We start from the raw sequence: 21,130 nt of genomic DNA, 5'->3' as shown, positions 1-21,130 counted from the left end.
AGGGGCTGGCCCAAGCCCAGGACAGGAGCTCTGTGTGTGTGTGTGTGTGTGTTGGGGGGCAGCAGGAGGAACACACCTGCTGCTCTCATCAATATGACTTTTAATGTTTGCAGAGGAAACTAAAGCTTTGTGTGACAGAGAACAACACTGCTGTAAAGTGTTGGACAACAACAACTTAAAGAGAAATGTGTGTAGCTCAGCAGCTGGATGTGAGTGTGCTTCATAACTGTCATGTTGATGGTTGATGTTTGTGCAAATAAAGCTTGAAGTGATGAACAACTTGATGAAGTGTTTGGTCTTTTATCTCATGAAGAGCAGCAAGAAATTAAATGCTTTTATTACGTTAGCTGATTCTCCTCTCTGTGGAGAATGAAAAGTTTTGGACTGATCTTGTAAATATTCGTGTCTCTAATGTCATTTCTTTTGAATCATAATGAACGTGATACAGTGATAGAAAAATATCAAAAATGCTTGTTTTCATCTTGACAATAAACCCATGAACAACCGATTTTGTGAAAGTATGTTGGTGAAGATCCGTTCGATCTGTCTGCTCCTAGTGTTCTCTGTGTCCCTTTACCCCAGTGTTATGTGTCTGTCTGTCTCAGCTGGGTGTTTCCCTGCACCCAGCTGACTCCGCCTCTCAGGCAGCGCACCTGGAGCACATGAGCCTGATTCGAGTTCAGGTACTAATGGAAGAGAAGGAGCTAGAGTGGTTGCCAGATTATCCTGATCTCTCCCATGAGTCATCCAGAACCGAGCTCAGTGAGTACTTCCAGTCTGTGCCCAGTTGCGATCTCTGTCTTTTGCCGGTGGTTTTTCTTGTGTTTCACCTGTGCTTTGTCTGTTCGCAGTGCCTACCAGCCACGTTCAGCCGTTGCCCAGCCTCAGCTTCCCACGTGGAGAAATTGTTTGTTCCTCTCATCGAGTGCACCTTTTGTTTGTTCTCTCCGCTCCTTATGACTGTGTTTTCTGTTATGCTTATTGTTAATAAATTTGGTTTGGTTTCTTACTCTTGTCTCCTGGTCTGTACTTTGAGTCCCGTAATTGATAATATGGGCCAGGCCTACCAATGTTGAGGCAACACTTGTCTGCTTTGTAGACAACAAAGCGATTTAATATACTTTTAAGAGAAAACAATTAATTTATGAGTGTGAATGTGTAGTTTGTGCTTGGTGAGGTTACTGTCAGCTCTGTGTTCAGTGGTCTGTGTCAGAGTCTCTTCCTCTTCAGCAGCTGCAGTCAGTTCCTGTTGTAACAGCTCAGTGTCTCTGCAGTCTGACTGAGGGAGGTTTTTGTACAGCTACAAATTACTGTGTGAACACATCAGCACTGTTTATTGCGTGGAGACTCTGACAGTAATAAACTGCTGCATCTTCAGTCTGAACTCCACTGATGTTCAAAGTGAAGTCGGACCTGCTTCCACTGCCACTAAACCGAGCTGGTGTTCCTGAAACTCGTGTGCTTACATGTCTTATTAGGAGCTTTGGAGGCTGTCCAGATTTCTGTTGGTACCAGTGCAAATAGTCTCCATTACTGTCTCTGTAAACAGGTTTGCTGGTTTTACAGGTGACAGTGACAGTGGATCCTGCAGTCGATGTCACTACTGGAGGCTGAGTCACAGTCACCTGACCGCTGCATCCTGCAGACAAAAACAAATCATTCATTGATCAGCAGAAAGAAATGAGAGAAAAGGCAGCACATCATGTTTGAAATGTTGCTGAGAGAATGAACCTGTGAAACAGCAGCAGGCCAGCGTCCAGATGAGGATGGTGATGAGAGTCATGGTGCTCGTGCTTTCTGCTGTGTTGACTGACAGATGTGAGTCCTGCAGTGTTGAACTCACAGGACTATAAACCTTCTCAGTTCACTGGAGGATCAGCTGACCATGCAAAGCCTCCTCTCTATGGAAATCATCTCTCTGCTCTCAACACACTCAAGGCAACGTGGGACACAAAATCAGGAGAAATACTGTTTGGATTGACACCATCTATGATCTTAATGGAACACAAGGAAATATTTATATTACAAGTGCAGTTGAGGATTTAAGGAGAAGTTTGTGTCCACTGTGGTTGGTATGATGTGTCTGTTTGTCTGCCTTTCATTTACTGACAGGGTTCACTGCAGATAAATAATGTAATTCACTTCTGCTTATTGTGAGTTTGGAAATTATTATTATTAAAAAGCATCATGTTCATTAAACCAAGTATCACCTGATAGAAAACTGTGAAAAAAAATGACTTTATTACAAGAAGACTGTCGTCGTTTGTCTGTCTGGTGCAGAAAACTAAAGAAAAATGAAAGAAATAAGCTTCATTTATACAATAATTTCAATCCATATCACTTAAAATGCTTTGCAGATTCAGAAACATGTCATTTTATTTTCATCAGAGACTTTTTTCAGTGTATAGATGCTTGTTGACAGTGCAGGAGGTTTTTGTACGGCCACTTCATCAGTTTGTATCACTGTGGTGGACTTTCGGTGGAGGAACCAAACTCATCATTGACTGTAAGTCCATCCATCCATCCATTTCCACCCGCTTATCCGGGGCCGGGTCGTGGGGGCAGCAGTCTGAGCAGGGACGCCCAAACTTCCCTCTCCCCGGACACTTCCTCCAGCTCATCCGGGGGGACCCCGAGGCGTTCCCAGGCCAGCTGAGCGACATAGTCACTCCAGCGTGTCCTGGGTCTTCCCCGGGGCCTCCTCCCGGTGCGGCATGCCTGGAACACCTCCCTAGGGAGACGTCCAGGGGGCATCCGGTACAGATGCCCGAGCCACCTCAGCTGACTCCTCTCGATGTGGAGGAGCAGCAACTCTACTCTGAGCGGGTGACAGAGCTCCTCACCCTATCTCTAAGGGAGTGCCCCGCCACCCTGCGGAGGAAACTCATTTCAGCCGCTTGTATCCGGGACCTTGTTCTTTCGGTCATGACCCAAAGTTCATGACCATAGGTGAGGGTAGGAACGTAGATTGACCGGTAAATCGAGAGCTTCGCCTTTCAGCTCAGCTCCTTCTTCACCACGACGGACCGATACAGCGACCGCATTACTGCTGCCGCTGCACCGATCCGCCTGTCAATCTCACGCTCCATTCTTCCCTCACTCGTGAACAAGATCCCAAGATACTTAAACTCCTCCACTTGAGGCAGGATCTCTCCCCCAACCCGGAGGGAGCAAGCCACCTTTTTCCGCTCGAAAACCATGGCCTCGGACTTGGAGGTGCTGACTCTCATCCCAGCTGCTTCACACTCGGCTGCGAACCGTCCCAGTGCACGCTGAAGGTCCTGGCTCGATGGAGCCAACAAGACAACATCATCCGCAAAAAGCAGAGACGAAATCTGCCGGCTCCCGAACCGAATCCCCTCCGGTCCCTGGCTGCACCTAGAAATTCTGTCCATAAAAATAATGAACAGAACCGGTGACAAAGGGCAGCCCTGGCGGAGTCCAACATGCACCGGGAACAGGTCCGACTGCCGGCAGTGCGGACCAAGCTCCTGCTCCGGTTGTACAGGGACTGCACAGCCCTCAGCAGAGGGCCTGCAACCCCATACTCCCGGAGCACCTCCCACAGAATGACGCGAGGGACACGGTCGAATGCCTTATCCAAGTCCACAAAACACATGTGGACTGGTTGGGCAAACTCCCATGAACCCTCAAGCACCCTGTGGAGGGTATAGAGCTGGTCCAGTGTTCCACAGCCGGGACGAAAACCGCATTGTTCCTCCTTAATCCGAGGTTCGACTATCGGCTGGATTCTCCTCTCCAGTACCCTGGAATAGACTTTCCCAGGGAGGCTGAGGAGTGTGATCCCCCGATAGTTGGAACACACCCTCCGGTCCCCCTTTTTAAACAGAGGGACCACCACCCCGGTCTGCCAGTCCAAAGGCACCGTCCCCAACTGCCACGCGATGTTGCAGAGGCGTGTCAACCAGGACAGCCCTGCAACATCCAGTGACTTGAGGTACTCAGGGCGGATCTCGTCCACCCCCGGAGCTTTGCCACCAAGGAGCTTGCAGACTACCTCAGTGACTTCAGCCCGGGTGATGGACGAATCGACCTCCAAGTCCCCAGTCTCTGCTTCCTCTGCAGAAGACATGACAGTGGGATTGAGGAGATCCTCGAAGTATTCCTTCCACCGCCCGACAATATCCCCAGTCGAGGTCAGCAGCTCCCCACCTCCACTGTAAACAGTATTAATGGAGAGCTGCTTCCCCCTCCTGAGGCGCCGAACGGTTTGCCAGAATTTCTTCGAGGCCAACCGGTAGTCCTCCTCCATGGCCTCCCCGAACTCCTCCCAGACCCGAGTTTTTGCTTCTACAACCGCCCGAGCTGCTGCCCGCTTAGCCTGCCGGTACCCGTCAGCTGCCTCAGGAGTCCTATGAGCCAACCAAGCCCGATAGGACTCCTTCTTCAGCTTGACGGCATCCCTTACTTCCGGTGTCCACCACCGGGTTCGGGGATTGCCGCCACGACAGGCACCGGCGACTTTACGGCCACAGCTATGGACGGCTGCATCAACAATGGAAGTGGAGAACATAGTCCATTCAGACTCGATGTCTCCAACCTCCCTCAGAATCTGGTCGAAGCTCTCCCGGAGGTGGGAGTTGAAGACCTCCCTGACAGCGGGTTCCGCCAGACGTTCCCTACAGACCCTCACAGTACGTTTGGGTCTGCCAAGTCTGTCCCGCTTCCTCCCCTGCCAGCGGATCCAACTCACCACCAGGTGGTGATCAGTTGACAGCTCAGCCCCTCTCTTCACCCGAGTGTCCAAGACATACCACCGAAGGTCAGATGATACGACTACAAAGTTGATCATTGACCTCCGACCTAGGGTGTCCTGGTGCCACGTGCACTGATGGACACCCTTATGCTTGAACATGGTGTTCGTTATTGACAAACTATGACTAGCACAGAAGTCCAACAACAGAACACCACTCGGTTTCAGATCGGGGAGGCCGTTCCTCCCAATCACGCCCCTCCAGGTATCACTGTCGCTACCCACGTGGGCATTGAAGTCCCCCAGCAGAACGACGGAGTCCCCGGTTGGAGCACTTTCCAGTACCCCTCCCAGGGACTCCAAGAAGGCCGGGTACTCTGCACTGCCATTTGGCCCATAGGCCGAAACAACAGTGAGAGACCTGTCCCCGACCCGAAGGCGCAGGGAAGCGACCCTCTCGTTCAGCGAGAGGGTCGCTTCCTGGCTGGAGCCCAAGACAGGAGCTCTGTGTGTGTGTGTGTGTGTGTGTGTGTGTGTGTGTGTGTGTGTGTGTGTGTGTGTGTGTGTTGGGGGGCAGCAGGAGGAACACACCTGCTGCTCTCATCAATATGACTTTTAATGTTTGCAGAGGAAACTAAAGCTTTGTGTGACAGAGAACAACACTGCTGTAAAGTGTTGGACAACAACAACTTAGAGAGAAATGTGTGTAGCTCAGCAGCTGGATGTGAGTGTGCTTCATAACTGTCATGTTGATGGTTGATGTTTGTGCTAATAAAGCTTGAAGTGATGAACAACTTGATGAAGTGTTTGGTCTTTTATCTCATGAAGAGCAGCAAGAAATTAAATGCTTTTATAACTTCAGCTGATTCCCTCTTGGACCTGTCCCCCTGGCCTGACCGTCTGCTCAAATGATTGGATCTCTCACATTTGTCTGTGTTACTCTGTTGGAACGATCATTAATCTGATTAAACTCTTCATCATCTCCCACCTCTTTCTCTGAGTCGCAGTGTTTGGGTCTGTTCTTTGACACGAAAGTAATAAATTCAGTGATTGTACAGGTTCAACAAACAAAATGCAACATGTGCGTCTCTGAGCTTTAGTGGTGATGATCAGCTGATTTTTGTACCTTTGGATGGAGCCAGGCTCGATGGTTACCAAGACTGCAGTCATCAGATGTTGGTGATCATACCAATGTTAGTTTAACAGTTGTTGACATGGAATAAAAATAAAACTATGTAAAAATATAAATCACACTAATATATGAGTGTGAATGTGTAGTTTGTGCTTGGTGAGGTTACTGTCAGCTCTGTGTTCAGTGGTCTGTATCAGAGTCTCTTCCTCTTCAGCAGCTGCAGTCGGTTCCTGCTGTAACAGCTCAGTGTCTCTGCAGTCTGACTGAGGGAGGTTTTTGTACAGCTGCAAATCACTGTGTGAACACCCAAGCACTGTTTATGTAATGTTGACTCTGACAGTAATAAACTGCTGCATCTTCAGTCTGAACTCCACTGATGGTCAAAGTGAAGTCAGAGCTGCTTCCACTGCCACTAAACCGAGCTGGTGTTCCTGAAACTCGTGTGCTTGCATATCTTATTAGGAGCTTTGGAGGCTGTCCAGATTTCTGTTGATACCAGAAGAGAAAGTCTCCATTACTGTTGCTAAAAACAGGTTTGCTGGTTTTACAGGTGACAGTGACAGTGGATCCTGCAGTCGATGTCACTACTGGAGGCTGAGTCACAGTCACCTGACCGCTGCATCCTGCAGACAAAAACAAATCATTCATTGATCAGCAGAAAGAAATGAGAGAAAAGGCAGCACATCATGTTTGAAATGTTGCTGAGAGAATGAACCTGTGAAACAGCAGCAGGCCAGCGTCCAGATGAGGATGGTGATGAGAGTCATGGTGCTCGTGCTTTCTGCTGTGTTGACTGACAGATGTGAGTCCTGCAGTGTTGAACTCACAGGACTATAAACCTTCTCAGTTCACTGGAGGATCAGCTGACCATGCAAAGCCTCCTCTCTATGGAAATCATCTCTCTGCTCTCAACACACTCAAGGCAACGTGGATTTGAATCTTTTGAATGTAGCTCTAAAAGCAGATTTTTATGCTGCTTAATATAAAACTATTAATACTGTTGAATGTTTGTGGCAATCAGTGATTATTTTCTAACAACTGTTTTGTTGTTTAAATTTAATTCTGCATTTTAACATTAAGCTGCACTTAAGCAACCGGGAATTTGTTGAAGTTTATTTAGATTCAGTGTGATTCTGCTTGGTGACTCTTGTGTTCACTGGACCAGTTATCCTCATCATCAGTCTCTTCATCAACCCTCTGCACCTGCAGCAGGCCGTTTTCACTTCAGTCAAACTGAAGGAGGTTTTTGTACGGCTCTGAATCACTGTGTGAACGCTCCACCATGGAAGCCAAGACAGTAGTAATCTCCAACATCTTCAACCTGAACACCACTGATGGTCAGAGTGTAGTGAGAACCAGATCTACTGCCACTGAATCGAGACGGAGTTCCTGAGAAGCGAGTTGAGGCTCTGTATATAAGAAGTTTGGGAGTCTGTCCAGGTTTCTGAAGGTACCAACTGAGATCACCACCAATATTTGAACTCCCTGTGGCGCTGAGGGACTAACAGACTTGAATTTGTCAGTCTGAGTCAGAAATTTGTTGGCAGAAGACTCTGAAATGAGGAAAGAAAAACATGTTTAAAGTCATCTGAAGCAGCAGCTCAGGTTTTAAAAGAAGACAACATGTTCAAAGCAAAAGTGAAGACGAGGGAAGCGACTGAATTTACTCTGAACATGTTGAAAATCTCTCACCCTGACTCAGAAAACCCAACATGACAATCAGTTATTGGCAACATCATCCTGATGCAGTTTTCAGTGTGAGTGCATGAAAACAGTTCAGACTCTCTGTGACACAAGAACTTAAAGTTTGAGGAGCAGTGATGCATCAAAGTCATGCAAATATAGTGAAAGAGGCAAACACACACCTGTTCATGTGAAACAGAAACAGCAGAGGTGAGGTGGAGCAACAGTTCATCATCTTTTCAACGTTGTTTCCTTGCAAACTTTCCTCATTTTTACCTCTTGCCTCATCCACACCTCATTAATTGGTATATGGCGTCCCCTGCTGGCAAATGGATTTACACTGAACACAGAAACCGACACTGTTTGACTCAGTCTGATTTCCCTCCTTATTTTCAGAATTTGTTGTCCTGATAAAATGGTTCCAGGTGATACATTTATCAATAATAATAGTACAGTAGCACACAGGCGGGCATGTAAACCCATCTCAGTGTGTTATCTTGTCACATTCGTGGAGGCCTGCTCAGCTCCATCTGGTATAAATCATAGCCTACATGTTATACTGGTTATATTAGGTATTTTATTAAATATTTTATTAAGCCCAAATCCTTGAACCAGACCACTGAGCAGAGATACAAATGCACTACTGACGCACAACAAAGAGAAATCTAACATGCTGTATGTCTGCTCTGAGTCTTGATTTTTGTTAGAAATTTACCTTATTTTAGTATACCCCAGAAATACATCTACCACATCTGCTACATTCATTTCTGATCCAAGCCACCTTTTTTTTCTTTGTGAGAAAGACTGGGTGTATAACTGAACATCTGGATCTGTAAAAGGGAACCAAGCCTGACTGTCAGGGCCATGAGTTTCACTTCCCCTTTAACTGAAGATGAACTTCCTGAAGTCTCTGTAAGTTGCAGTTGTGCTTTGGGTGACTGTGCTGTGTTTAGATGAACAGTGGCACAGCTGAGAATCTCCTACAACAGGTCAGAGCTGCAGCACAGCAATCCATAAGCTGTCTAATTTGACGGAGGTGTTTGTGCAACTTTGTCATTGTTTTGTGTCCCTGTGAGGTCCTTTTAAAGTTGTTTTCTGCCTCTTTAGACTCATTTTGCATCTCTTTGTGGTTGTTTTGCATCTCTTCAACATTGTTTCGTGTCTCTTTGAAGTCTCTTTGGGGTCATTTTGCATCTGTTTGTTATTTTGTGTCTCTTTTTGGTTGTTTTGGTTTTCTCTGTTGCCAATTTGTATCAATTTGTTGTCATTTTGCATCGCAGTTTCATTGTTTTGTTTCTCTTTGAAGTTGTTTTGTCTCTGCAGTCATTCTGCTTCTCTTTGAATTTGTTTCTTGCTTCTGTCGTCGTTTTGCGTCTCTGAAGTTGTATCTCTGTTGTAATTTTGTCTCTCTGAAGTTGTTCTGTGTCTTTTTGTGGTTGTTTTATGTATCTGTGGCAGTTAACAAAGGAGAGAGAAAGCACTGCGTAGCTCTGATGGCTGATCCGATGGGCACTCTTTGGAGGTGCAGGTGTTGGTGATCAATAAAACAAGATCCGAGAAGTCTTGCCTAATATTAACTGGTGCAGACAACCAAAAACCTATGCACTGTGTCTTCAAGTGAAAACATATATATCTTTGATTTTCTGTCTCTTTGTAATAAGGCCCATTCAGTGATACACACACAAGCCTATTCATGTCAATCTTTAATAATAATTTACATACTATATGGCTTTTTTAACACCAGAAGTTTCATGATGAACAACACATTAATTTTGAACGGTGCAATCATCCATATTACACATATAACTGGAATGTGTGTTCTGATCAAAAGTCACGTAACAGTGTATTCCAGCCTGTTAATAGTATTTGCAAGTATTCAGTACTGCTGAGTACCATATGAGTGGGTTTTACTGCATCATATATCTGTTTAAGGCACATTTAATAAAGTTTTTTAACTGCTTTCCAGTGATTGTCTAAACTTGTTGGAGAATTAGGTGTAAACCAATCTCATTTGGTACTTAAAGCAGATTAAAACACACATTAATTTCTAAATACTGCTTGACTCAGGTCTGGCTTGAGTGTCTCAGGCTTATCAATACATTTTATGGTTGGAGTCCATAAATGCACAGTACAGGGAACTGAGGATGAACTGGTACACAAAAACAAGTTGAAAAATTTGTCTTCGGCTGTGTTAGTTACAAATATAAAACAATGATATACATAAAAGCCATTAAAAATACAGGGCATCACGAATACATAATATACAAAAAAATAAGTCTTCCTCCAGTTTAACACATTCAGACAGAAAAATTTATACAGTATTTGTGTTGTACTCGCACCAACACACCAAAAGGCACAGCTAAAGACAAACAGAACATTTAGAAGAAACATCATAGTCATAGAAATGAAGCTTTTAGGTACAGTAAGCAAGAATTCAAGGCAATTTTTGATGCAGAAAACATCAGTGTTCATTTAGGTTTGCATATTTTGCAGAAGAGCCTGCACAGAGAGGTTAACAGCAGAGTTGTATGAAGTGTGACTCAGATAAATGATTGTTTTTGCTGCCTTGTAAAACCCTAAACTTCCACCAGAGGGCTGAAACCCTTAACAGAAAATAGTCTGGAAGTTTTGATATACTGTTAAAAAGTAATTGAAAGTTTCATGTACAAAAACAGACTTAAATACCATTCCTTTGACTGGAATCCCTTAATTTTCAGTAATATAGGGTCAGACAAGGACACTGGTATGGCTTTTTCCACTTAACAAAGACTGTACTGTCTAGTGCTGGGCCACAGTACAGCACTGTACTGGTACACTTACGTCTTCCATGCCAGTTTCAAAACTGTTGGACCCTGTCAGGCTGCACATGTGTAACCATAGTAAATGGCTGGAAAGGTTCCAGTCTCTCCACACACCAAGATCCAAAAATCCTCACGATCTTCCTCTCTCAACATGATCACCTTTGCTCAATTCGTAAATCTTCTCTCTGACACACAAAATTAAAACTACTCAACGATTTCCTCATTTACAAAACATCGTGAGGCTGAAAGTGTCTCCATACTGGACAAGCTAGAACAAACTAAATCGCAGGCTTTGTCTAAAAGGGCTGTGTCTGCCCACACTTTTGCCTAACAGTAATTCACAGAGCAACTCAGCGCTAAAAGTAGCGCACAAGTCTGTGAGAAGTTAAGAGGCAGACCAGAAAACTCCTAAGTAACTACCTGTTGCAAATAATGCACCTTATTTTGATCCAATCAGCTCATCGACAAATCAAAACAATCCAGTAACATCAGAGATGATGGTCTGCATAAACTTGGAAGACCTTATCCTTAATATCTTATTTAACTGCCACAGACCAGTCAAATGTCAACCAATCACTGCAGAGAAAGTAAGTGAGTTCACTCATTAAACATGATGTCATCTATGTCAAAAGGGTCGACCACTGCCCAGCTCTCAGCAGCTTCGTGAACAGGTTTTAAGAGCAGATGCTTAGTTCGCTACTTTTAGTGCCTTTTATGCGGATTCCTGGAGGTAAGAGGAGATTCTCTGTGAATATTGTGTAAAGAGTCTCGAACCTTTGCAAGACCAATTCACCATGCCTGGTTTTCATACTGTGGTAGCCAATGTCAACATCAATAACACACACGTGCCATGACTGCAACAAACAGAAAACACATTATGGCTGTGTGAGGCTTTAGAAAAAGGCACAAAGGTAAGACAGACCAGTGCAGAGACACTGGGAGGAGTGGAGAGGCATTTTGTGGCCCTTTGAAAAAACACAAACACGAGCAGGTTGCTGATGGTCATCGTACGTAGACCGGTAGAAGGTGATGGCTGTTTTGGCTGCCTTTAGCACTTGTGGTCTTCAGAGGCTGGGATTTAGCGGTTGTTCCTCATGGCCTCCTTGGCTGCCAGGATGAGCGGGGTGAGGCTGGACAGAGGCTTGGCCAGCTTCAGGAATGGGTGCTACAGACAGACAGACAGACAGACAGACAGACAGATATATAGTAAGTTTAGGAATGAACCCCATTTTCAGGATCAACTTTGAAGAATATGTGCACATCAGGTTAAATTCCTATATTTGAGGCAGTATGAGTGTGTAGGCCTCTTCTACCTGCAGCAGTTCTCTGCCTGATCCTCGTTTCTCCACATCCATCTCCAGACAGCGGGACAAGAAGGACTTGAAGACAGGGGACAGCTTCTCTGGACTCTGCAGCTCAGGAGTCCCATTGGTGGCGATTAAATACAATGCCTAAGACCAGCACAGCAGCACGTCAGGAAATATAATCTTGAACTCCTCCAACCTGTAGACTCTTGCTACCATCTGATAACAAAACATGTCCAGTGATGTATTTTTTCATGAAACTTGGTCTAAAACGGTTTAGTTTCACATAGTACTGAGACGATTGATCGTTTAAGACATTTATCAAACCAAAAATGTATTTCAAATTACACGTCTCGAATATTGAAGATTTCCGATTCCAAAAATAATCATTACACACTCACAAACACCAAAATAGCTGCATGTCCATTCTGTATACCAGCACACACTCACCCTGAGAGGGTTCTCGTTGAGATATGGAGGCTCTCCTTCCACCATCTCGATGGCCATGATCCCCAGAGACCAAATGTCCACTTTGGGTCCGTAGGCCTTCCTGGTCACCACCTCTGGAGCCATCCAGTACGGGGTCCCCACCATGGTGCTGCGTTTACTCTGCTCTGGGGTGATCTGGGCACAGAAGCCAAAGTCAGCTGTAAAAGAGAGGAGGAAAAACCGGTTGAGATGAGTTTATTCATGGCAAATGAAAGCACGGTGAGGCATTCAGACAAAGTGTACAGTATGTGCCTGAGTGCATGTCTGCGTGTGCTCTCCCTCACTGAGTTTGACTGATCCGTCCATGCCCAGCAGTACGTTGTCACTCTTGATGTCCCTGTGGATGACCTGGTTGGCATGAAGAAACTCCAGAGCCTGGAGGACCTGGGCGCAGAAAGGGAGGAAGTTGAAGGTTAAAGGACTATGCAAACAAGAACTACAGACACATATTTGAAAAAATTGAACAATACACATAGATTTTTGATATTTTTAGATGTTTTGGTAAATGAAAAGAAGTGAGGGACTCAATTCATGGAATTTGTTCATTATAACAAATAGCGGGATGCTTATTCATCAGCTAGCCTGGCAATCAGTCCCTCTTATGTATGTCAGAATCCTTGGAGAGACTCCAGACCTTGGAGTAAAAAGATAAATCTATGAAACTCCTTTCATCTACATTACCACTTCAATAATTGCTGAAATTCAGAAAACAGCAATACTAATAATTGGTAACCTAGTTATACATGATATCCTGCACACGCAACAACTGTGTGCCAAAATTAATAAATAGCTTTAGAGATGCAATGATTAGCTGTTAAAACTAAGGTACTCTGTGGAGTTTTTGACCTGGAGCAGCGCTGTGGAACAACTCAGGCATGAGACCTACAGGTGGCAGTAATGCACAAGAGAACACAGCAATATGTCAACAAAGGCAGGGAGGATGAAAAAGGCTGCAAGCCAGCATTTATGGATGAACGTACACGATGCAGGTTTCAAACATTTAATAAAAATGGGCTTCGGCAGCCTGTGAAGCTGTGCATTATCTGAGCTGCTGCTTTTCTTACTGCTCAAACAGTGTTTATTTACACTCGAAATTCCAACATGTCCAGTCATTGGCCAAGACAATGAATGAAGAAAGTGCTTTTAATTCTACTACTAAACATAGGATGAAAAGTGTGAGTTTGGCCAGTTAAGCCCGTTTTCCGACTCCAACTCTGTGTTCCATTGTTCTATAAAACCACATGGGATCTGCTGAGGCCTTCGTTGGATGTGTGAGACTTGGACTGTGTGACACAGACTGTTTTTCTAAGGTTTTTTTGACTAGCCCTACCTCTCTGCAGACGGCAGCGATCTGAGCCTCGTCCATGCACGTCTCCGTCACAACGTCAGTCAGTGAGCCACCGGCCAGGTACTCCATCACCACGTAAAGCTCGTCTCCTACCAGGAAACTGAAAATGCACACGCACGCAGTCACATCAAAGCAGTCGACTCACAGCTGTTGCTGTGGATACAGACTGTACGTTTCTCTGTACAGTGAGCGTCAGGTCAGTGTTACCTATCTACAAAGTTGACAATGTTGGGGTTCTTCAGCTCCTTCATGACCAGGATCTCATTGATAATTAGCTCCTTCTTTGGCTGCTTCTGCAAGTTGATCTGTTTGATGGCCACCTGCAGAACACAACATCCTGTAAACGCGGTGCCGCCGATACGTGCAATCATCATTCTGGGTAATTACAAGACACAACTAATTAAGTTGCAGTGCTTCTTGTCTATGCTGTTGCATACTTTCAAGTCCCTTAAATTTGGACTGTTAACTTTGGGAGATGTACAGTTTCCAAGAGAAAACATTGATAATTAAATATATTTCAGAAATACTGGTATTGAAATTGACAATTCAGCCCAACCTCATCATAAAGTTGAGGTGGCAGAGACACAAGATGAAGAAACTTTACCTCTTGTCCTGTGGCAACATCTATGGCTGTGTAAACTGTGCCGGATGCCCTGAAAGTGGAAAAACGGTAACGTGAAATAAAGGGCTTTTCCTTATTTTTTGTACTATTGCAACTATTTTTTTTTCACTGTCCATTCTACACGATTAATTATCAGTTTGAACCGGCATCCTGCTGAACAGCCTCCGTCTAGTTCCCTGAATTCTGACTCACCCCTGGCCGATCTTCTCGTAGCGAGTGTATTTCTTCTTAGGATCTCCAATACTGACAATAGTTCCTAAGAGTCACAAAAAAAAACTGTTAAGTCAGCTCAACTGGAGCCAAAAATAGCTGTGGCTGTGCCCGCAATGTGTCACTTCCACTGTGTGTTTCACATACTGAGCTTCTCCATGATCTCCTCATCGGTCATCTTGCCTCCCTTCTTCTTCTGTCTGTCAGCTGCTTTAGAGGCGGCGTCTCCCTCTGGAGCGGGGAGTGGATCTATCACCGACCTCGTGTACACCTGACACATTGAAAAATTAAGTCTACAAGAGGCTAAAAGGAACAAGTAAATGCCTAAAATCATAGTTCCTCGCGCGTTTCCCTGGTTGACATCACACAAACACAGTATTGTTCTGTTGACTCACTGATTTTGTGTGTTCTGGCCGCGGTGCCACAACTGGAGGTGGCGTATCGTCATCGTCGTCATCGTCTCCATCCTTGCTGCCTGACGGGGAGGTCACCGTACCCTGCTTGCCTGGCTGCAACAGCGAGCATACATAGTTTAAACAGAATCTCAGTGAGAAAGTGTTGGATGTAATGTCATGAATGAGAGCAGAGGGGATGAATTAAACTACTCACCGACTGTGAGTCTTTATCTGAAAGAGAGTAAAGACAGAAAGTGTGAGCCTGTGCAGGTACAACATTGGCTTTTCATTTATCTGTTGGCCAAAAGAAAACTGACCCGAGGCAGAAAAACTGAGGTATTTCTGTTTTCCACTGGTGGAGTCGTAGAACTTGAGAATGTCGAGGACGGCCTGAGGATTCTGCTTCTGCTCTGATTTGCTGATGTTGGAGGTTTGAAGGAGACGTGCCCACTGCTCCGGCATGCCCTGGACGAACAAACGCACGCGCACACATTGAAAACATACACAAAGATCTATAAACCACACTCACATATGAAGCTCCTGTGGCTCTCTTATCTGAGAGTGCATCCAATATCCCAACATTAAAAACACATTTTTTAAATTAAAAGCTTTTTGAAGAATGAAACAAAGACTGGCATAAAAAGGGTAAAGCTGCACGTGTGAAAGAATCACAAATGTGTGCTCATGTTTCCTTTCTTGACTCACTAATACAACAGCTGCAATAATCTCATGGTAAAACTAGACCTGCCACTCACAATCAAACAAAAAAACATACATATTTTTTTTGTAAGTGACTCGAAAGTCATCTGAAACATGTTGCACCAGCTTTGCTTGAAGTCAAACTTAGCCGAATTATAACACAAGCGTTCACTAAGTGAAGATTTACACGTCACTACATTAAAACAAGTTGCAGCACACAAGCGAGACAAAACTGACAAAGCTAGCGTTAGCTTGCTAATATGAGACCTGTGAAGAGTGAAGAATAGAAGGTCAGACACTCACAGTGAACTCTCCAGTGACCGCATCAAAACCCACATGGATGGTGTGTTCAAAGTCAGAGGGGGAGGAGATCTCAGGCCTGTCCTTGTCCCGGTCCTTCTTCCTGCCTCCTGCAGGTAAAGGTGAGGGGTGGGTGTGTTGGTCAGCCAGTGTGATGCATGTGGAGGCTTTTTCTGTATGTGTGTCACTTCTTCACATCGCTCACCTTTCTCTGAGGCAAACATGGAGATGATCTTGTTTCTGGACTTTCTCTCCTCAGGTACAGACGGCAGCGGCCGAGAGCTGTGATTGGCTGACTGCGAGTCCTTGGGTCCTCCTCCTTGGCTGCTCATCCTGACAGGGGGGGCGGGGGGCTTGTCCTCACACACTCCGCTGTCACACATCTACACACACGTACACCTGCATGGACAGGATGAGACAAATCACAATGCACACAAGGAACCCAGTCAGTCTGCTGCATGCTCAATCACCGGTTCACTTCTTCCTGTTTTCTCACATTTCACAATGCTAGCCAAAGCTTACCATGTTAGCCAAAAACGCTACTGACTGCAGAGAGACGCAGAGAAGCAAACAACTCAACAACAAATTAAGAACAACTCACACGGACCTAAATAATCCACCCATGGCACAATCTGTGGATCAGCGGCGAGCGTTGGAGCGAAGGGAACAGAGAGTGTGAACAGGAAGCAGCGCTGAGCAGGCGAAGTGACGTGTTGAGTCTCGCTCAACGTTACAAATGAATGAGGAAGGAAAGGAGGCAGAGAGTCAGAGCGAGAGCATGTGAGTGGGTGACCGAGAGTGGTATGGTAACTGGAGTTAAAGGGAGAGAAGAGCCTCAGAAGGAGAAAGAAACCTCAGAGCCATGATTCAGAGTCAAGTACTGGACTGGAAAACACTCGACTTTTTAATGGACCAGATTTATCTGAAAGCTACCAGCTAGTTTTCACATTGTGATTCTCTGATATTTACATAAAAATGTATGGGAGGCTTATAATGTAAAATATATTGTTGTATTAAAGAAGTGGTTTCCAATCTCTCTGACCTGTGACGCCTTACAAAAAAGCACCATTCAGGGTCCCTTTGTCAACACTTCCAAAGACACATTATTTCATCTAGATAATTGTTTGAGGCCCAAAGAGATAAAATCGTCCAGTTTTTCCTAATAATAACAACAACAATTGTGTAGCAGAGCTTTTTCTTCTGTTCTGTTTCCATAAACCATCTCACAACCACTCAGACGTAACTTGTGACCCTTTGGAGGGGTCAGACCCCGAGGACGGGAACACTTTCATGTTACTTAGTTATCGATGCATCAGTATTAATAACCTCATAACACTACATCAATCATAGGATATACTTCTCTTTATATAAACTACTGTTTTTGGATTTGAGTACTTCCTCTACCACGGGATGACACTCTGACTGTTATCCATTACCCTAATATGGTGATAACTGAGATTGTAGACACACACACCAAACCCTCAACCACCAAAGCACCTTTTTGAGACTTGCAGAGCAAGCACTTCGATCGACTGCAGCCTGCATTGTTGGTGACATCACAGACAGGAAACAGGAAGCAAACAAAGGTTTCCTCACCTCCTGCGTCTGCCTGCTGATGACACAGCGCGCGTTAAACCCGGATGACAGACGTGGCTCAGGTAGGTATGCCCGTGACCTCTTTTTCACATACCTGCAACAGCTCTGCTGACCTGACTCAGCTCTCATCCAAAACACTGCTAAATGAATGAAACCAGGCCTGTGAAGATATCCTGACACAACGCGTGAACCAACACACGCAACATCAGTTTATGGAGAGAGCCACTTCACAGAGCCGATTTGTCCCATGTAATAGGGACACAAGCTGAAGACACATCGGCAGGAACTTGGCTCAATGCTGTATTTCCCCTCGACTGCATCATTTCTAAAACACCCACTGCGCTGTGTGTCTGACCCACTGTGATGGAAGCCATCCCAGCTATCACTGCCACTGACTTCACTGTGCATGTAGTTCAACACTGCAAACTGTCCCAATGTGACACCAGTCAGATCATTATCACAACGCAGCCCGATAAGCTAGTCCACCTCCAGAGAACGACACGCTCCTCCAACCCTCTTTGCACCCCCGAGCGCCTTTTCAAAGCCTTCGCCTCGTTCACGTAAGCTGCTAAGTACTCACCTGTTTGTTGCCTCTTCTGCGTCTCACAGAAGACCAGGTAAACAATGAAAACTGCCGTATTCCCAGCCAGTGCACGCAGCTCTCCTCTCCACAGCTCATCTATCCACTTAGCTCTCTCTGAGTCCTGACCCGTCTTTCTCTCTTTTCAGCCTTCTCGGGGCAGGTCTTAGCAGGCTGCCTCATTCCTCAGCAATTTTGGATGGGACAAGTGTATTCTTGCCCCGACAGGATAAAATTAGACCCAGTCCAGCCTTAATGTGCATTTTCAAAGTCGGTGTGTGTGTGTGTGTGTGTGTGTGTGTGTGTGTGTGTGTGTGAGTGTGTGTGTTGGGTGCAGGCTGGCCAAGCAGAGACAAGTTGTCTCTCAGTAGGAATTCCATAGCCACAGGGCTGCAGGGGTTGGGTGTGTTGGGCGTGTGCGCACACACACACACACACACACACACACACACACACACGGTTCTTCCACAAGAAGGCCCCATCACACACACACATTCCCCGGCCTAAAGCACACTCCCTTTGCCAACAGGGCTCCATTGTGAGCACTTGAACATCTTCTCCTGTAGCTTCAAGCCGCGCTAACTGAGCGCAGCAGAAAAAACACTGAGGTGAGCAGGCAGGTGCGCACATCAGCGCCGCCGGCTACACGCTTGTGTGTTTACAGAAGGGCACACTCCCTGTTACTGCTGAAACAATGTGCCCGCATCAACAGACAATTCTGATCGTGTAAGTCATTAATCAAGAACAAACACCAAAGATTTGCTGCAGTTCTTAATTTCATGTTTTTTACCAAGAAAGTGCTGAAAACCTTTACTCTCCCTGCGCAGCACCACATGGCAGACAGGTGCTGTGCTTATTTAGCATCAGAGGAGTCACTGGGGGTCAAAACAGAGCTAGCCGCAGATTTAATGTAGGGCTTACATTCGTCAGGTGGACGCAAACGTGAACTGAAACGAATGCCAATGAATGCATCAGATCTGCTGGACGTGTAAATAAACCAGTGTTTGCTAACAAGTTCACTGCGTCAGCTTTGTAAGGCGATAACGTCAGGTTTGTTTTTATAGCCTGCTGCACTGCCCCCAAGTGGCCAAAAACATCAATTCACGCAGGTTTAAATCCAAAGTAAAGCACACCTGCACGGCTGCTTGTGCGTGGACAGAATTTATCATTTGGGAGTTCCAGCTTTTGGTCTTGTGAAATGAAAAAAGGCGTCTGTGCAGAAATGTGCTGACGTTTCACAAAATAAGGTAACGAGTTAAGTACCATGGTATCAGATCCTAAATTTTTGGTATCCATACCCAACCCTGTTCAAGATTCAATCTGAACTGGGTGAAGGGGTCAAACGTCGACTTTACCTGACCCGAACCAAAAAGACTGAGAAGGACTTCATTATAAAAGAGAGCGAGCAAACATGAGACAATGCTTTTGTTCTGCTAACTTGTCGTGAGGAGAGACAACTAGTGGTTTTTGGCAAATATTTTTACGATTAATCAACTAACCCTTCAGTCCATAAAATTTCATACACAAAAATGCAGCTCACGGGTTCTTGGAGCTTGAGGAGCAACAAAGAAAATTGCTGCTGGTCATTTTCCTGTCAAACAACCAGTCGGCTTATTGACCAACACACTCAGATGTGGATTTCCTTTTCCCTCACATTCCTCACTCTATGCTTTTATTTTTTCTGATCTATTCCCTCCAACTCTGCGTGCCTGTTTACCACACACACTATTTTACATCCAGACGGCGTCAAACTTTCTCCCTCATCTGTTCTCCATTCACAGAGACTCTCTTGTCATGATGGCTGTCCCATCCCTCTCCGCCTCTCATGATTTCTATTCCTCATTCTCCTCGCTCGCTGCATCAGAGCACTTTCTATTCCCTGTGGCTGGCCGCCATCAAGGGAAACCCACTTCCTCATCCTGGAACTCCCCGAGTCCCAGAGGGTCACAGGACCAGGCCGGCCAACCAGAGCGCTGCAAACACAGCCGTCGAGCTGTTTACAGGAAGTGGACAGCAAGCCTTTTGTATTCAGCTTCTATAAAAGGAAATTCTGCGGAGGACTTCCTGGAAGGAGTGATGAAGCTGACACACACACACACACACACACACACACACACACACACTCTATCCCCTTTCACTCACTGACACAGGAACATACAGACACACACACAAACACACTCTGTGCTCTGTGTGTGCACACACACTCACTGGCTCGGCTCACCACCATCTAGTCACTTGACAGATTATTGGTGTGGTGGTGAACGAAGCGTAAACACACACTGCCCAGCTGCACGCCCCCACTGAACACCTTATCCTGTTATTCAAACAGCCGCCTCACCCCTGTGTCAACATTTGGACGAATCAAATCACCAACCTGCCGACCTGAAGTCCCAGAGGTTGACTCTACAGCTTGGACCAGGTACAAAACTCGCCTCGGGACTCACAGTCGAACTCTGTTAGTTCCAGGGTCTTGCGGATGAATGACTCAGTGTACCTGCAGGATTACCAGTCTGGTCTGTCAGAGATTCATGCAGTGATGTATTTACAGGCAAGGAGTCCAAACTCCCTCAATGAAACCAACATTGGCCCATCATATCATCTGCATACATGATGGTCTGCAGGCTTTTTAAAGCCTTTCGTGCTGCCAGGAATACAAATCTGGTGTCCTCATTGGCAGGTAAGCTTCTGCCTTCAGGTATTAGACATTTCTAAGGTAGCAAAAGTGGTTGGTACTTTGGTATAAATTAAAAAGAAGGCAGGCCACAAATCCCAGTAACACCAGGATCTGGATTTCTCCCCTGCTCTACTTTATTTGTATCCCTTTAAGAAACCAGCAGAGGATGTCACTCAGTCTGACTGCTTCCTGTGTCTATAAAAGTCATTAGTAGCCAAACTTTTACTAAATAAGCAACTTATATGTAAGACCGACTGCTGAATGAGCAACTCTAAACTCACCGGTTGCTGTCAACCGCAAAAATATCAACCGCACTCCGGCCAGACTCCCGAAACTCCGCCCCGTCTCCGCTGATATCCTCTCCGCTTAAAGCCCAGATTTGACGCTGAGATTTCACAAACTTCCCCGGAGATGCGAAAAAACGATATTGTCTTATATCATACACACTTTATTCCTCTCTCTTTCTCCGAGCAGCCTCTGTCTGGTTCTTTGCTTGACCCGGGGAGGAGCCTGGCGGAGAGGAAGCGGAACGTCGTAAAATTGAGCGGCGAGGATTCGGAACCTCGCGGCTTCCGTAGCGTTC

At 45.6% G+C, this 21,130-nt stretch overlaps 1 protein-coding gene across 8 annotated transcripts; it reads right to left on the bottom strand.

Annotated features, from left to right (window-relative positions):
• Window positions 1-9,214: 9,214 nt before the first annotated feature.
• LOC143331990 (serine/threonine-protein kinase PAK 2-like) lies at window positions 9,215-21,076 on the bottom strand. 8 transcript variants are annotated; one of them, XM_076749191.1, is made up of 16 exons: window positions 20,829-21,076; window positions 20,248-20,367; window positions 15,903-16,096; window positions 15,701-15,807; window positions 15,016-15,163; window positions 14,913-14,929; window positions 14,699-14,812; window positions 14,451-14,574; window positions 14,286-14,349; window positions 14,076-14,124; window positions 13,679-13,791; window positions 13,454-13,571; window positions 12,408-12,507; window positions 12,085-12,281; window positions 11,644-11,781; window positions 9,215-11,495 (listed from the first exon to the last, which is right to left on the bottom strand). In XM_076749191.1, exons 3-16 carry the CDS (start codon window positions 16,078-16,080, stop codon window positions 11,409-11,411), a joined length of 1,554 nt encoding a protein of 517 aa, XP_076605306.1. In that variant the 5' UTR covers window positions 16,081-16,096; window positions 20,248-20,367; window positions 20,829-21,076; the 3' UTR covers window positions 9,215-11,408. The 8 variants fall into 8 exon arrangements, with proteins under 8 accessions (XP_076605306.1, XP_076605307.1, XP_076605305.1 ...); XM_076749192.1 differs by having other exon boundaries at window positions 20,256-20,367; XM_076749190.1 differs by lacking the exon at window positions 20,248-20,367 and having other exon boundaries at window positions 20,829-21,075.
• Between the last annotated feature and the right edge of the window lie 54 nt (window positions 21,077-21,130).

This window comes from Chaetodon auriga, chromosome 14 (assembly GCF_051107435.1).
Source record: "Chaetodon auriga isolate fChaAug3 chromosome 14, fChaAug3.hap1, whole genome shotgun sequence".
NCBI classification, from domain to species: Eukaryota; Metazoa; Chordata; class Actinopteri; order Chaetodontiformes; family Chaetodontidae; genus Chaetodon; species Chaetodon auriga.
This window is presented reverse-complemented; position numbering and strand designations above follow the sequence as displayed.

Bases quoted from the DNA above. Each gene is read 5' to 3' on its own strand.
- LOC143331990 (XM_076749191.1), bottom strand. From the start codon at position 16,080: ATGTGTGACAGCGGAGTGTGTGAGGACAAGCCCCCCGCCCCCCCTGTC. The intron at 15,164-15,700 runs GTGAGTGTCTGA...TTGTTCGTCCAG, and splicing joins CGGTCACTGGAGAGTTCACT to GGCATGCCGGAGCAGTGGGC. The intron at 11,496-11,643 runs GTAGAAGAGGCC...GTCTGTCTGTAG, and splicing joins CAGGCAGAGAACTGCTGCAG to CACCCATTCCTGAAGCTGGC.